The sequence below is a fragment of the Typopeltis vanoorti genome, chromosome 16 (genome assembly GCF_054136105.1).
Source record: "Typopeltis vanoorti isolate ZY-2024b chromosome 16, IOZ_Tvanoo_1.0, whole genome shotgun sequence".
In the NCBI taxonomy this organism is placed as follows: domain Eukaryota; kingdom Metazoa; phylum Arthropoda; class Arachnida; order Uropygi; family Thelyphonidae; genus Typopeltis; species Typopeltis vanoorti.
The window spans coordinates 57,920,563-57,937,486 of NC_143564.1; the positions used below are offsets into that span (position 1 = coordinate 57,920,563).

The 16,924-nt window shown below is 34.2% G+C and overlaps 1 protein-coding gene across 1 annotated transcript in view; it reads left to right on the forward strand.

Annotated features, from left to right (window-relative positions):
• Positions 1 to 2,479: 2,479 nt before the first annotated feature.
• Positions 2,480 to 16,924, forward strand: part of LOC150098044 (uncharacterized) — a gene marked incomplete at its 3' end in the record, with an annotated part of 68,813 nt that continues 54,368 nt past the window's right edge. The window contains exon 1 of the mRNA XM_090406664.1: positions 2,480 to 3,002. Within this exon, the coding sequence (XP_090262790.1) occupies positions 2,480 to 3,002 (523 nt within the window). The remainder of the gene's footprint in view (positions 3,003 to 16,924) is intronic.

Genomic DNA, 16,924 nt, shown 5'->3' on the forward strand with positions numbered 1-16,924 from the left:
GAACAGTTAGACAACTGCATAGAATGAACTATTTTGAGTAATTTCTTATTTCTTGTGTTTAAACTTTTAGTTACCTTTGACCCCTGAAGATGTAAGTCAAACGACTTACGAAACTGTTACCGGAATCTTTCTTATGAAGAGAAATACTCTGCTGGTTCTGATGCTGGATCCATATAGCCAACATCCTTTCCATTCTCTCAACTGCATGACATCGAGATTCGAGGGTTAAATGAGCGTTGTTGTGAATTGTATCGGCATTATCGCTGTAGTATCATAGTATCACTCAGTTCCGTGGTCCTTTGAATGTCAATGTTACGTTCCCCTGTATCAAACCGATTCAGAACTTTCTCACCGCTGAAGAATGGGATTTCCTAGGCCTTATCTGCACTTGGTCTTTATTCATATTCTTTTTTTTTTTTTTTCACTATTAGTTTCCTTCGTTTTTCTCTTGCCAAACATCTTAATCAAAGCAAAAAGGGAAGTAAAGACACAAAATGGACACTGATTTTTGTTCATTAATAAGTGGCTTCCACGATGCAAACAGATAGTTTGCATCGTGGAAGCCACTTATGTCACAAAATGCTTTATAGCTAAGGTACATTTTTGGAAGAAACTGAATGTTATTCCGCCCTTCGTTTATAAGGGGTTCAATTCAAATCAATCTCATATTGTCTCGAATCATGAATATCGAACTCCTCTAGAGGGAACACAATGCATTCTCTCTAATACAGTGCACAACAATTTAAGTCTTACAAGTTATTCCTGATCCACAAACATACTTGTATTTCTTCTATTGTTTTACTGCAATGCTTTGCACGGAATTGACAGTTCGACAAACGCGATCATTTCACTAGGCGGTAGGAAAATATGACGGAGAATGAGGCGAGACGTCAATTAAAAGTAAAATGTAATACTTGAAATGTTTAATATTTTCATTAACAATTCTTTACGTTTTGTTTAGTTAGAATTATGACAAAAGTAACTAAAGTTATTTGGCCAGTATAATACGTTTTGAATATAAACCGATCTCATACGGAGGTAGCAAGTTTTCTTTCCTAGAAAGTCGACGTTTTTGTCCAATAATAGGCAAACCAGAACACACTCAATTTACAGACATAATATACTGGACTCATAGCGTTCATTGCTTCGGCCGTAAATTCAAAAACAACCAAAACAGTATGTTATGCGTGTTAATTGTGTGTTAATTTTTGCCTGGTTTGTCGTATTTGTCGGTTGAAAATCCTTCCAGCCATTATGAGATCATCTTAATTAACTTCAGCTGAAAAGTCTTATAAAATGTATATAAAATATATAGTCCTGGATAGGATTGCAAACTAAATATTTATAATGAAAGGACACTATCATTAATCACTGAGTTACAAGGCTTATTTTTTACATGTGAAAATCACTGCCGTAATCTTAAGTTAAATGAAGTTTTTTAGAAATGATGCGCTTCAACAGATATACTGTATATGCATTTTCCTTATCCTAGCGACCGCAGACATAAGTAAAATAGGACTCACGTGAAGTAAAAAAACACTGCAGACCCACATGTCAAACGACTGACCCCGAGGACTCCCGCATTGTATAAAGCGTCCACAATAGTGAAAAGTTTGGAACTGCTGCCCTGAAGCGGTAAGCTGCTCCACCTCTAAGACTGGGATAAAAATAATCTTTCAGGCAGGAAACGTAATCATTGGAGGGGGGAAAACCAACCGAATCAACAAATAAGTGTTGTTGTTTTTTTCCCATAAACCACAAGGTTTAAATCCCGGTCATTTTCTCTAGAATTCTCCCTGAACTTGTACGAGTGTAACATATTAAAACAACTTTCACTTTGTTTTCTCGTTTAAGTTTAAGAAACTAGTTTTAAATTCCCCTGTTTTATAGAAGACAGGTAGGTTTCTGCTTAAGGCAAAACGTAGAGTGCAGTCACCTGAGAAAGTGTGGCCCATAATAGTACGAAACAAACAGTGGAGAAAGCCTCTCGCAGGAAAATATCGCTAAATGAGGTCAGTTTGTAACTTGCTGCACTGTCACAGTATGTTATACGTCTACCGCACCTCTCTCTCTCTCTCTCTCTCTCTCTCTCTCTCTTTGTCTCACTGCCTGTTTGCTTACATTTGCCGTCAGCTGCACGCGATGAACTACGAGACGAAACAACCAACAGCCCGGGTGGAGTGAGCATCTTGAGCACAGTTAGCATTATCATAGAAGTATAAGTAGCTTTTCTGGGCTTGCGCGTTTGGCTCCTGACGTCATAGCTGAACTAAAGCATTTTTTTTCCTAGAGTGATAACTGTTGGTCGCACTGCTATTGGAAGGGGACTCATTCAAAAGAAGGGAGGTATTCGGTTAGCTAGTTGTTCAATGGATAGTTTATCACCACGTGGTGCGATGTTCTGCATATAATTATCTTACGGTTCATTAAACATCGGTTTAGTGTGCGGCAGATCGCATTCCAACGGTTCTTCCTTGCAATGGGTCGGTCAAGCTTGCACCTGGTTTCATTGATTGCTGTTCTATCAGTAATCGCCTGGAACAGTGCAAGTCGTGTGGCTGCACTTCCAGCCGACCACCCGACAAGTGCCACCAAGTCAGCCGAAAATGGCACAGTCAGCACAACAACAACAACAACACCGACTCCAACTCCCAAGTCTATCGTAACCACGTCCAAAACTCTACCTACTACAAAACCCTCTCCTACTCCGCCTCCTTCGACAACCGTTCCTACTAAAAAATCGCTGACTATCAAGTCGTCTGCAGGCCGCCACAAAGTGACGACTCCTACCACAACGGAAGAACCGGAACAGCTGGACGAACTGCATCAGAAATGGAAAAAGTTCGAGGAAGATGCTCGGAAGCAAGTGGGATCTCTCATCAAGCAAATGATGCCCACCCTGGTCCGACTTGGAACTCAAGTAGAGGTTTCCAGTGCTTGCAGTAACAGTCTGCTGCAGTTTCTGTTCGGTGTGAGAGATCTGAAGAGCTGGGCAGTCCGAAGTAAGTTCTTTATTGCAGTCATTAACATAGAAATTGATTAATCTGTGGTTTAAATATTTCTAGGTTTAGCTAATGAGAGAATGACAGGGATTTATTTTTTCCCATAAAGAGTGGAATTCTTTCTTTATTAATTTTTTTTCTGATCTCTCTGCATTTTTTGGAGTCTTGCGGGATAACAAAATGCCGGTATTCCAGGCTCTGAAATGCTGATTCTACCACTCATTATTACCTCAAACGATGATACTCCTGGAATCGGTTATTTTACAATTCTAAGGCAACGTGTATTCTGCGATGCTTGAAATTATTTATCTAAAACTTCCTCTTAGTCATTGAATTGCATGAGTGGCGTGGACTGGATACTGAAAGTTGAGAAAAATCTATTCTATAATTAATTTTTCATCATCATCATCATTAAATTCCTGACATATACCATCGGGAGGTGGTACATGATTTTATGATAGTACTACATGAAAAGTTACATCATTACTAACTTCCTATCAACAATTTTCCTTCAGATTAACTTGTTATCTATCAACATTCCAATATTATCAAATCTTGTATATCTGTTTTTGAGGAGTTTGTTTACTGTATCAATCCTTCTACATATTGGTCTTCTTCTGGGTCTTTTTCTTGTCATCCTGGCAAAGAACACTTGTTTAGTTTCCTCGCCCATTCTGTTTAAGTGACCATACCACCTGAGATTAGCTCTGCTAACAAATTTCTGAATGCTAACAATGTCAAGTTCTTTCCTCATAATCCTAATTTTTAATATGATACTGCCATTCAGTCCCCTAATCTTTCTCAGGACTGCCATATCTGTGGTCTCCAGTCTTATCCAGCTCTTAGATTCATGTCAAAATTGGTATGAACACCGCCTTGTTTACGACTAGTTTAGTGTTTTGACTAATCTGTCTCTTATTCCATATAGTCAGCTAAATTTATTCAGTTGATTTCCTACCATGCCATCTTTACTAATTCTGCTGTCTATTTGGAAATTTAATTTTCCATCTTCACTAAATATTGTGCCTAAATAGCTGAGATATTTTACTTGTTCTATAGGTCTCCATTCAGGATGCAGTAAATGCTTTCACCGTTTCTGCATATTTTCATTCTTTGTCTTTTAATGCTGATTTTTATACCAAATTTATTACGATAGTTATTCAATTTAGTCAGAGAATCCTACAGACTTATCAGAGATTTATTTACGAGTATAACATCTTCATAAAGTAAAGAGTTGAAATTAATACATCCAATTCTAATATCAAACCTAATGCTATTTATCTTCATAATGTGATCCATATAGATAATGAATAACAGTGAAGATAATGTGCACCCTTGTTGCACCCGATTTTACTTCAGACCACCTTTCTGTACCTCGTTCAATTCTAACTGCTGATTTACAATTCCAATAGAGACTACGTATTGCTTGATATGATGTCCCATTTAGACCATATAACTGTAATGTTTTGAAGAGCTTTCCTCTTGGCACCTTGTCATATGCCTATTCCAGATCTGCACAACTTAAATATAGATCCTTGTTATATTCCCAAGATTTCTCGACTATTTGTCTCAAAATGAAAATCTGATTCTGACATTCTCTGTTTGTTTGGCTAGAACTGAGCTTGGTTTGCTCCAAACTTCTCATCCACAATTTTTCTTAGCCGTTTTTCAAGTATATTTGAATAAATGTAACTAGGAACATAGGGAAATACTTCTGTAATTTTCATATTCAGTTTTATTTCCCTTTTTATAGTACCCATCTATATTCAGATGGCCTACTCCAATCGTCTGGAATTCGATCAGATGGCATGAATATTAACTCCATATTTCAGCATTTCTGGTCTCCATATTTTAGCAATCTTTCAAAGTACCATACATCAAGAATATTTTTATCTCTTCAGTTTTTACGTTCCTTTTATCATCTCTAACTCCTTTTACAGCACTCTTTCCTCCATTTCCAAGCTTCTTCAACAACCTCCAGAATATTTTGCCGTTTTCCTGATATTTATTTTCTATATTCATACCAAAGTCTTTCCATGACTTTTGTTTAGCTAATTTTACACGATGCTTCACTTTCTTACAATTGTCTCTGTATTCTCTAAGTGCACAAGCTGCCTTACTTGCCAGGAACTTTCGATATACGTTCTTCTTTTCTTTCACTGCCTCTTTAACTTCCTGTGTCTACCATGGAGTTCTGATCGTTCTACAAACAACCTCACCGCATGCCTCTCCGGCTGAATCCATCAATGTTTTCTTCAGGGCTTGCCACTGAATCTCCAAGGTTTGGTTCCTTTTCTCAAACTCTTTCAGTTTTTCTTGAATAACGTTTTTGTTTCATATTGAATAACATTTTCAATATGAAATTCAATTTTATCCTAATCAACGCTAAATGGAGATCATTTCCTATTTTAAATCCTCTGTATACTCTTTCCTCATGAATCAGTGGGAAAATATGGCCTGAGCAGAAATCTAGTAGTTACTTACCATTATTATTAGCATTTCATTTTTCTCCAAATTTTGCCAAAACATTCTTATATGTCTGGTAATCATTTCCTACTCCTGCTGTTTAGGTCTTCAACAAGGAACAACTTTTCCTTTTTCGTTGTGTCAGCTGTCTTCTCTAATGCGTCAAAAAATTCCTTCACTTCTTCCTTAGTAGAGAACCTTCCGTGCGACCATAAGCACAAAAAAAGTCTCATTGTCCAGGTACCAATTTTGATATTAGCCCACATCACTCTAATTGATATTGTCTGCCATTCAAGAAGATTAGCATCGTATTTAGTGTTGAATACTATAGCTACTCCCTCTTTTCTCTGATTGTTATATCCTGAATATAGCGTCTTGTATTTATTGCTTAGAAAGATTTCATTTTTTTATTTTAATTAATGTTTATGTCCTAAATTAATTAATAAGTAAGAGAAATGAATAAATCGATTATCTGTTGACATATGATAGAAACCCTGAATTCATTTTTTATCTAGCGGAAGGTTCTAATATCAACTTCTTTCCACTCTCCCATTTTAAAATACTACAACTTATTAATTATCGTACACACTCTAATGAACCTCATGTATCATTTATTTCCAGGTCGGAATCATCGGGGCGTATACTATTAATGCATTATAAATTTAGTATATCTAAATTTAGAACGTAACATTGTGCTTCTGATGTTGTGCACTGATGTGGTGAAGATATGGAGAAGTACAACGTAACATTGTGCTTCTCCATATCTTCACCACATCAGTCAGATGCGTTTTATTAAACTGTGAATTGTCCTTAATATTTAATTGCGAGATGCACTGAACCATCAACTGAAATAGTCATTAAGTGCCGCTATTTCGGAACTCTCTATTTAATATTTTCCGACATGATCCTCGTCTGCAGTTTTTATAAATAGAATTTTCGTTTGCTGATGATATTAAATTTTTCCATCTACTGTAAACATGTATAATTTAAGAATTAAGACTTAATTTTTATTTGAGTGTGAAAGTAGCTGAAGAAAATACTATTTCGATAATTATTAAAAAAATTGTTATAAAACAACTAAAACTATCTGAAGTAAGTATAAAGCAGTGGTTTGCTGTAGAAAAATGGGAATAAAGAATTTTTTGATTCATTAACATTTACTAGAAAAAAACACGATCTTTGAATTTTAGGTAGAGTTTAAAAAAAATAAAGAAATAAATAGAAATATTTATGTAAATAACTACATAGATAAAATGAGCAAATTCTTATGAATGAATATTCATCATCATCTCTTATCTCCATTCACTATTCATAAGTATTTTATTTATTCTCAACCTTTTACTCATACGAAGCACTCATGTAGGAATGGATTTAAAAATCCTTCGTTTTGCATGTTTAATAATCGTCGAAATTTTCAAAATTGAATTTTTTTAATGCATAGACACAAAAATGTGAAGCGTGCAATAGGTAATATTCCAACACGAAAGGTTATAAATTTATTTTTATTTTATTTCATTTTTCTACCTTTACACTGAAATATCAGTGCTACATACTATTGCGCTACACGTAGGACCGGAAGGGGCCTCAGCCTCAACAATATTCTGTGCTATCAAACTCCAGACCTGGGAATTTAGAAGTCATTCTCTGGAGAGCTGTCATATTGCCAGTTACTCTGCAAAGCATTTAAAGAGAATATCTTGAAAATCATCTGGAAGAGTCCCTATGACTGTTGGCACCATGCATTTCAAAGGATACAGTTCCCGAAGTAAATTTTGGTACAATGTGATGCTTTTCTTAAAAAGCCAAGACCTGATATAAACGTACCAAGACATGGTTTTCAGCATAAAAGGCAGTTTCTTACGATGGAGGGTAGTGTGGTCGGCGAACATCCAACTGTACGTGATAAACTAATTTATTTCTTATCTTTACTTCAAGGTCGGATTTCCTCAGTCTGATGTTAGCTCGATGGGGTTTGACCGCTGTTATGTAACCTTTGTTCTTTGACATGATTTCATTAACCAGCACTATTGCATTAGAATATGTGTCTTCGGACACATTCTGAGCCAAAATGTCTATACTACGACGACCTACCTTGAAATCCGGAAACCTTCCGTAGAGACTAAATGAGACATTGAACTTTTTTCAAGCCACTTCAGACCTCAATAAATCAGGGTGACGGTCTCACATCAAGCGGGGAAAATCATCTATCACTTAAAGACATTCCCCAAACATCCATGTGTAAAATGAGATTTGAATTCAAATCCTGTTGAACGAGACTAGATACATTAGTACTGGGCCCATTTGGCAAGTGTAGTCTATCTTGGATATTTTGGTTTTATTCTTCTGTTTAAAAATAAATGCGCATTGCAACATGAATATTGTTTCATTTCAGTTTATTAACATTTTTAAGTTAGGCTTTTGGATTTTTAAACGTTATTAGTACTTTGATGTTTTAGTCTAGAAAATAACGTACCTTGACAAAAAAAATAAAATAAAATTTAAGCTTAGTATAGAGAAATAATGTAAATATATGTATATATTTACAAAAAACAGAAAAGGAAAAAATCCGTGTAAAGCAAATTCTGCGAAAATTCAGTAAAAATTATAAACGCTAGTGGGACATTTTGCTTCGCCAATATGCTTGAGATCCAAATGAGATTTTTTAAAAATCAGTCCTAGAAATAAAGCCAGCATTTACTGTAAGAAGAGGAAAATAATGATGAACATCAGCAAATAAAGACGTAGAGTGGCGACTTGGTGAAGCCAATGATGACCCAATCCAGTAAATTCATTGGATAATTTAGTAAATTATTTTCAAAAATTATTTAAATGATTAAATTATTATGTCTTGCAAAATCGATTACTGGCTTTGAATAGGAAGTTGTCTTATTTTTATGCGGTTTTGAAACTGGGAGGGGCTTGATTATCTCTGAAATTTTGTATTTACTTATTTTTATCTTAATTTATGAACAAATTTAAAAGAAATTTATTTGAACAATAAATGATACTTTTAACTTTTGAAAGCAAACGTTATTTTTGGACCAAATAAATTGCAGACCAACCTTGCTATTCTAAAGTTGAACACTATTCGTTATAAAAATAAATTATACGGAATTATATTATGTTTTAGATCTGTGAGAAAAGATATTCTGCGAGCAGCCATTGGTATTTTGTTCTTTGAAATAATAATTGGGACAAAATATTGTAAAGATAATTTTTTTTAATTTTTTTCTTTTAACTCTGAAACTTCCTTTAATATTTTTCACAAATTGTCCATGGATATAGTCTGAAATAAAATTATAAGACTAATTTAACTCAAAATTACACAAGTACCGTATTGAATATTTTCTGTAACTGTGTTTGTTCAAAATCTGGTATGTGTGTGTGTGTGTGTGTGTGTGTGTGTGTGTGTGTGTGTGTGTGTGTGTGATAATCGTACATCATTTCTCGTTACACTTTCCAAAATCAAGTTTTTTATTGCATTTTCACAACAAATTCAAGCTGGTTTTGAAACTTCTTCAGGAAGCCATTTTTTATTTCATTTCGTTGCAATCAAAGTGTCCCTTACTTGAAGGGATCGTTCATACGAAAATAAAAGTCGAGTTAATAGGTGTATTCACTTATTAACCCAAATAATTCCAAGCAAAGGAAGGAGTTCTTTCTTTCTTCCTCATACTGATAATTCTTAAGAAGACGAGAACACACATACTTTTTTTTTTATTTCAATGTCAATTCTTTGAAAAGTAGAGGACGAACAGACTTGATTAATGTTCGACTGCCTCTCAAGAATGTCTATACCGCCAGGAATTTTTTACGAATAATTTTCATTTGCTCAAGAAAATAATTTAAAGAAAGAACAATAGCACACGTTTCTCTCATTACTTGATGCTCTATGGATCACTTCTCTCTAGCAAGAAACTAGATTTATATCGATTTCTTAAATGCCTTGTCCCTTGGTGATTTGAAAAGCAATGAAGCTCGCTTTGATTTCAAATTCTATATTTTTGCTCTAAATATATCCTAATTAAACATCTGCTTACATATTAGATAACACACACACACAAAGCTCCGCAGGATTATATCATGTCTTCCAGATAAAGAAACTCGCATAATAGAATCACACATTCCACACGTAGAAGTGTGTCAAGAGAGAGATTTACGTAGCAGTCTGTCTGTGCAGGTGAGGATTTAGTGCATGAATTTACTTTCGCCCAAAACGCTTTGCAGTTCACTTCCCGTTCACGACTGTGTTCACTCAGGCGATCCTTTGAATAGCAGGACTACGTTAATAATGAATACTGGAAAGTAATGAAATTAAATCCTATTTTTGTATCAAATCGTATTTGTATGTAAGAGATTTTAGTTCATGGAATGAAGACGTTACTGTTGATCATGCAGAAAAACAATTCTAACAGAAGAACAATAACGAAACAATTAAATATTGGACAGCGTAAATAATAAATACTTATTATTACAGCAAAAAAAAAAAAACTGAAGGATTCACTGAGGAGACTTCTTGAATCGGTTGCCTTACTGAGCTCTCAAATCCTTGCCTTGTTTCATATAAGATCGTATGTCGAATTTTACTCGGTATTAATAAACCGTCAAAATATTCCTAATGTGGAAAATGCTTCAGGAGTCAGTTATTTAAAGATAATTTTAATGCCTTCCCATTTATATATTATAGGAATTCTTTTGAAGTATCTTCATTACTTGTGTTCCTGATTTAATGATATATTTTATTCTCACATTCTATGTTTTCTATTTCCTTTTTTTTTTTTTTTTTTTTCGAGGAGCTTCAAAAAGCCTAGTTATTACATCAGCTGCCTAACATACGTAATAATAATTTAGGAGTAATTAGGAATAATAGTTTTTAAATAACTTTTTAGGTGTTTGTGAAATAATTTTATTTGACAATTCCTAAAACAACAAAATGTTAAAAATTAACTACCTATTTAACGTCAAATGAAACATGTGACATCATTTTGATGTCGTATGGTCGCTCCCGTACCTCACTGGGTTTTGAGATTGAAGTCTTCTGCTAGAAAAAAATGGTAGGAACGCTGATGTCCTTTCCATAAAGAGTTAGTGAAACAATCACAAACGACCATCTGTTTGTCTGGATTCGAACCGTCAGCTATCCAGTCCACTTGGCTGGATAGCGGATAAGCTAACTACACGGCTAATCAAGGAAGCTCTGAAATATTGAGAGTAGACATTTTGGTAACAAATTCGCTCTACAACCAGTAGGTTACTCTATAACCTACTGGTTGTAGGTTATCTCTATTATAAGTAGCAGTCTTACATAGTAATTTCTTAAGAAATGATGTTGACATGCAAGTTATGCAAATAGTTAAATGTTAAACAACAAGTTGAAAGAAGAAATTTCTAGATGGCTGAATATGGTTGAATAAAGAAATTTCATTATTCCATCATTAGTAATTATAACAGCATTTGTAGCGAAAACATTTCTTGCTGAGGTATGGTTCAATACCGGACAATTTTATCTACTAGAAGAAATTTAAACATTTTGATTTTCTATTTTCTATTCCATTTTCTCCTATGATCATCTTTGGATAATAATAATAAGAGAAACCAAAACAATCGAAAGGGTAACTATGATATAAAAAAGAAACATAAAAAAATTTCATTCGTTGGGAATATTTGCCACTCCAATTATGGAACACGCGACAGTTCATTCACAGTTGAATACATTGTTGTTGTTGATAACAATATGTTAGGCTCACGTCATTAAGGTGATTTATTATGCCTGTTAATCGCGTGTCTGTCGTTCGTGTTGCCCTTGCTTGGATAACAAACGCATTTTTGCGAGGAAACTTATCATCGGCAGAAATAGATTTCGACTGAAATACCCTTTTATATGTTCCTGGCGCATTTACAGGATTCGAACCTAGTCTTTCAAAAAATGACAAATGTTCACCAAATATTTTTATGTGCTGGGAAATAAGCGCGAATATGTTTACTGAAAACGAATTATATGTCGGGATCCTTTTTTTTTGTTACAACAGAAACAAATGTATCGCGATTTTAGCTGCTTTTTATTATTTTAATAGCTTTTATCAATGCCACACATGAAATGGTTCCAAAGATCAGAAGTATATGGAATGAAGGAGGAAAAATTAAAACGTTGTTTCTGTGAGTTTGGAGCTGAACCCTTCTGTTACCCTTCTGTTCATATTTTAATTAAAATATACCATTTATTGTAAGATTTTATTTGATAAAGCATATTATTTGATAAGCATACGTCAAACTGTAGACGTTAATAATTTTAAACTGAAATGAAGACGGGAACCAAAAAATCAAAAAAGGAACGAGAAATGGAATTGAAACCAATTAAATTTAAATAAATATTTAAGACGTGTTTTAACTGACGACACATAAAATAAACCCTGTAAATAGTGAAATCTCAGAGATTAAACCACCTAAGGATCCCGATGTGGTGCGTCTGTCTGTTTCAATATCACCATCAGATATGGAAGAGAGGAGGTGAGAGAGGCTTTTCAACCAGTGAGTGACACTAGTTATGTATATTAGTGCTGTCTTTCCGGATTGCTTGAATTGGCTGTTAGGTGGTAAATGATAATATATTTTGTTTAATTGCCAGTTTGACGAAACAATGCACGGTCAATGAACGTTTATCGTGATTAGTTTTGCTTTAACTGTGAGTGATTCTGATAGGTGTTATTTCATTTTTTTTTGAAAGTCGACAATTGCAGTATTTTCCACAACAAGAATGTGTTTATATTGTTGAGCACCGTTGTTGGGCTATCCTTACTTGATTTTTTCCAGTTGGAGTTTATTTTTTCTAGCTGTCATTAAAAAAATAGATGCGGGAATATTTTAATTTCGGCAATGCTCTAGTAATCTGTATTAAAATTAAAATCCTGTTTAACACGGTAAACCATAACTACAAGCTGTCACGTATGGGGATGACATAAAAATCTATAAGCAAAAAAAAAGAAAAAAAAAGCCTGCTTAAACTTTTTCAAAACTGATCGAGCCTACTACATTAGAATCCCTGGCTTCTATCAAGTGTCTGATGAGAACCAACAGTTCGAAACAGCGATCTGCAGTGACATGCAGTTTAATCAAAATAACAAATAAATGACAATATATGAACTCTTTTATAGAATTCTAGTTTTTTTAAGAAATGCAATATTAAGACAATATACGCCAAAAATACATCATAGATGTCAAATATCTTACTTCATAGATATTAATTATCCTTTCTCTTAGAAAATATAAAGTCTTCATTATGATAAATGATACTACATATTCATATGAAACAAAAAATAACAAGTAATTAATTTCTTGTTGATTTCACATAATTAAATAAGAAATTGTTATTTATCTCAGAAGTGTTTGCTATCTTTAACACTTCGCCTAAAGGATCATTCTCATTAACGTGAACTTTTGAAACTGAATTGTAGATGAGAGTAGATCAGGAAACGAGATCGAACTCTGCCATCAATTGAATTTTGTGAATATATATATAAAACTTCAAATATTTTAGGTCACCAGAATGACGTTTTCGCAATGATAAATTAGAAAATAAAGAAATTTTCTAAACTTTTATTCTTACACCTTCTAAAGTTCATCATAAGGAAAGTAGTAAGTTTAGTATCCTCCACTTTTCAAGCACTGTATGCTGTATTGGACTGCAGTTAAATCACGGCTGCAGACATGACGTTCAGTGTCAGGTGGTAGGGAATTCTATTTATGTGTAATTCGAACTGGTATTTGTATAATTACGGTTTTCGAACGTAACCAAATTCCAGTTCTTTTTATAACGTTTAGACAAAATTAAATAATTGTTTAAACACTTATCGGATAAGATAAATTTTAAACAATATATATATGTATGAATGTATGAAAATACGAATTAGGAGTTATAATATATATATACACACAAGGGTGTGAAAAGTTCTCGGCCTCGACCATAGATGGAAACACTATATCAGGAAGATTTTTTTTTCTACGTTGGTACATCTGACATACGCATCCATGTGAAATTGCAAGTCATTCTATCAAGTAGTTTGTTTTATACAGCTGTCTGAAGCAAAATTATGGGCACTCTTCTCTTTCGTTTTCGACAACTAAGAAATGGGCTGCCTAGTTTAAATAGCTGATACGATCATTTTCAACGCTGATCGTATCAGCGTTGAAGATGATCCACGCGAAGGACGTCAAAATAAATGTAACAACAACAGAAATCACTAATCAAGTGCACGATATGGTATTGGGTGACCGGCGAGTCAAAGGGCGTGAAATTGATGAGACTATAGGCATTTCAAAAGAACGTATAGGATATATTTTGCATGAAGAATTGCAAAAAAAGGTTTTGCGCAAGATGGGTGCCGCGCTTGCTCATAGCGGGTTAAAAACGCACCGGCATGAAAATCTCTGAACAGTGATTTGGAGCCTTTTAACAAGAATAAAACTGATTTTGTGCGACGATTTATTACTATGGATGAGATTTGGATTCACCATTACACAGCAGAATCCAAAACAGTGGACAGAAACCGGTTGTTCAGCGCCAAAAGAGAAAACGTCGGTTCCATCAGCAGGAAAGGTCATGTCATCGGTGTTTTGGGATAAAAACACCGATGACATGATTAAAAACACCGATGTTTTTAACCCGCGAAACATAGCGGGTTAAAAACGCACTGGCATGAAAATCTCTGAACAGTGATTTGGAGCCTTTTAACAAGAATAAAACTGATTTTGTGCGACGATTTATTACTATGGATGAGATTTGGATTCACCATTACACAGCAGAATCCAAAACAGTGGACAGAAACCGGTTGTTCAGCGCCAAAGAATCCAAAAGAATCCAAAGAATCCAAAACAGTGGACAGAAACCGGTTGTTCAGCGCCAAAAGAGAAAAAGTCGGTTCCATCAGCAGGAAAGGTCATGTCATCGGTGTTTTGGGATGCTAAAGGCATTTTCTTATTAATTATCTTGAAAAGGGTAAAACCGGGGAATATTATTCCGATCTTTTAACCAGACTAGACGAAAAACTTCGTGGGAAAAGATCCAGTTTGCAGAAAAAAAAATCATCTTTCATCAGGACAATGCACCTACTCACAAAGGTGTTTTGGCAATGGGAAAATTAAGGGATTTGCATTATGAATTGTTGGAACATCCACCCTATACCCCAGATTTGGCTCCCTCTGACTTCTATCTCTTCCCAAAACTAAAACTCTTCCTCGTTGGTCAGCGTTTTTCTTCGAATCAATAGATGATTGCAGCTGTAGAGGGGTATTTTGCAGATCTTACTGAGAACCACTATAGGGACAGGACAATGGCGCTGGAGCATCGCTGGAATAAATGTATTAGTCTTAAGGGAGATTATGTTGAAAAATAAAAATAATTTTGAAATTATAAATTTGTTTTCTCATATATATATATATATATATGCGTTCAATTCTTGTTATTTCAAAATGTTAACTAAAACATAAAATAATACGTAGAATGAAGAAAGAATTATTGATTTGCTAAGGATATCCAATATAAAGCATGAACTCAATAAAATGAAGGAAACATTACTTGAAGAACTCATAAACCAGAAAAAAGAGAAAAACTATAGAAGATACCAAACAGTATAAAAGAGGAAGCTGAAGGAAGATTGCATAACAGAAGAGGGAGGGAAACGAAAGGAAATTGAATGAAGGAAATGTATAAAGAAGTTAAATTGAAAACAGGAAGAAAGGATAAGAATTGCTGAATAATTGCAGCTTATACTCATGATCCAAAAACAAAAAAGTACAATAATATGAGATAAAAATAGGAAAATTACTTTTCGTGGATAAACAGATGAGAGAGATTATAGGAATATTTTAAATATTTATATAATGGAGTAAATTTTCCGGCCTAACTGGCAGTGTTGTTAGCGGATATGCTATATAACCAATAGGTCAAGGGTTCTTATCCCGCCTTTGGCATGGATGTTTCTGATCATTTTTAAGTAGGAGATGAATTGCATCTCCTGGTGTGAGACTTATTTGAAGGCCTGAAGTGGTCTGTAGTGCAGGCTCTCCGGATTATGAAAATAATAAATAAATATATAAAAAATATCAAAACAATAATTAAACAAAAATCTCTAGCCTACCCTTGTTACTAATGTACTATAGCTTTAAAACCTTTCGTTGCTGCGAGTCATTTAAAAATATGAATAATAAAATTATTCAACCTGAATATGAAGTTGAAAAAAATAAACTCTTGGACTACGAGACTCTCGTACATTTTACTGGATTCAGAAGTCAAAAGGAAGCAGAGCGGTGGAAGAATTATCTTAGAAAAACTATTTGAGAGATCAGTTACTTGATGAGCTATTTAAAATTCAAGAAGATTTCAAAAATGAAGCTGTATAAAGTGATAAATCAATGTATCCAGAGGAAAAACAAATGATGGTTTTGTAAAATTTCGTAGTATTTGTAACAATATCTAAGAAATGGAAAGAAGAAGATGATGATGTAAAAATCATCACACACACACACACACTAAGTTTTTTCCCAATCAGAATCATACTTCGATGACTTCGAAGTAAAACGAGTGTGAAATCCAATTCTAGAATTAGAAAATTAGAATACATTAGCATTAATTGTCCATAATATGTATGGGAACTGAAGCACATAAATCTACAGACATTGCTTTATAGTTGGAAAATGGATTTGATAATGTACAGTTCAGTAAAACTTTTGAAATAATGAAAAAGTAGTGATATTGAGTGGAACTCAATTCCTGTTGGAAATGGAAACTTTATATGCCGAATGAGAATATAAGGATAAGAGTTCTATGATGGACCTGTGTTCACCGTCTTGATTTCTCCATGACTGTAGATCGCCAAGATGTCAATGTTTTCTATTCTCAGCCAATCTCCTTCATGCCCTCCTAATAACCACAAGAATAGACCGAATGAAGCAACAGCAAAAGAAAATATAGTGTAAGAAAGGTCGCTCATGGTCACCGTTGCTTTTCATCTACATGTAAAGAACGCTATGGAAGTAGTAAAAAGGGGGAATGGAAAGGGGGGGATGAAGTCCAGTATATATATATGTTTTGCATGATATGATTTAACTGAATACGAACAAGATTTAACACAAATAATCGAGAGGATGACATATGTTATACCAATATATACGAGTATTCAATATAAAGAAAATTTAAACACATAAATAATGGTAAGAGGGATAAAAAGGAACAAAATAAGATGATATAGAGATTAAAGGTAAAAAAATAGGTAAGAATATTAGACAAGCAATTTTAGAATATTAGACATGCTGATATAAATCAACAAATGCCTATACCATTGCTCAATAGGTATAGGCATTTGTTGATTTATAGAGTTCCTTAGAGCAATGTTGAAAAGATGAGCTGGAGACGTTGCTCATTATCTCCTGTAAAGGCGTACCAATGAAACAAAATTATTTAT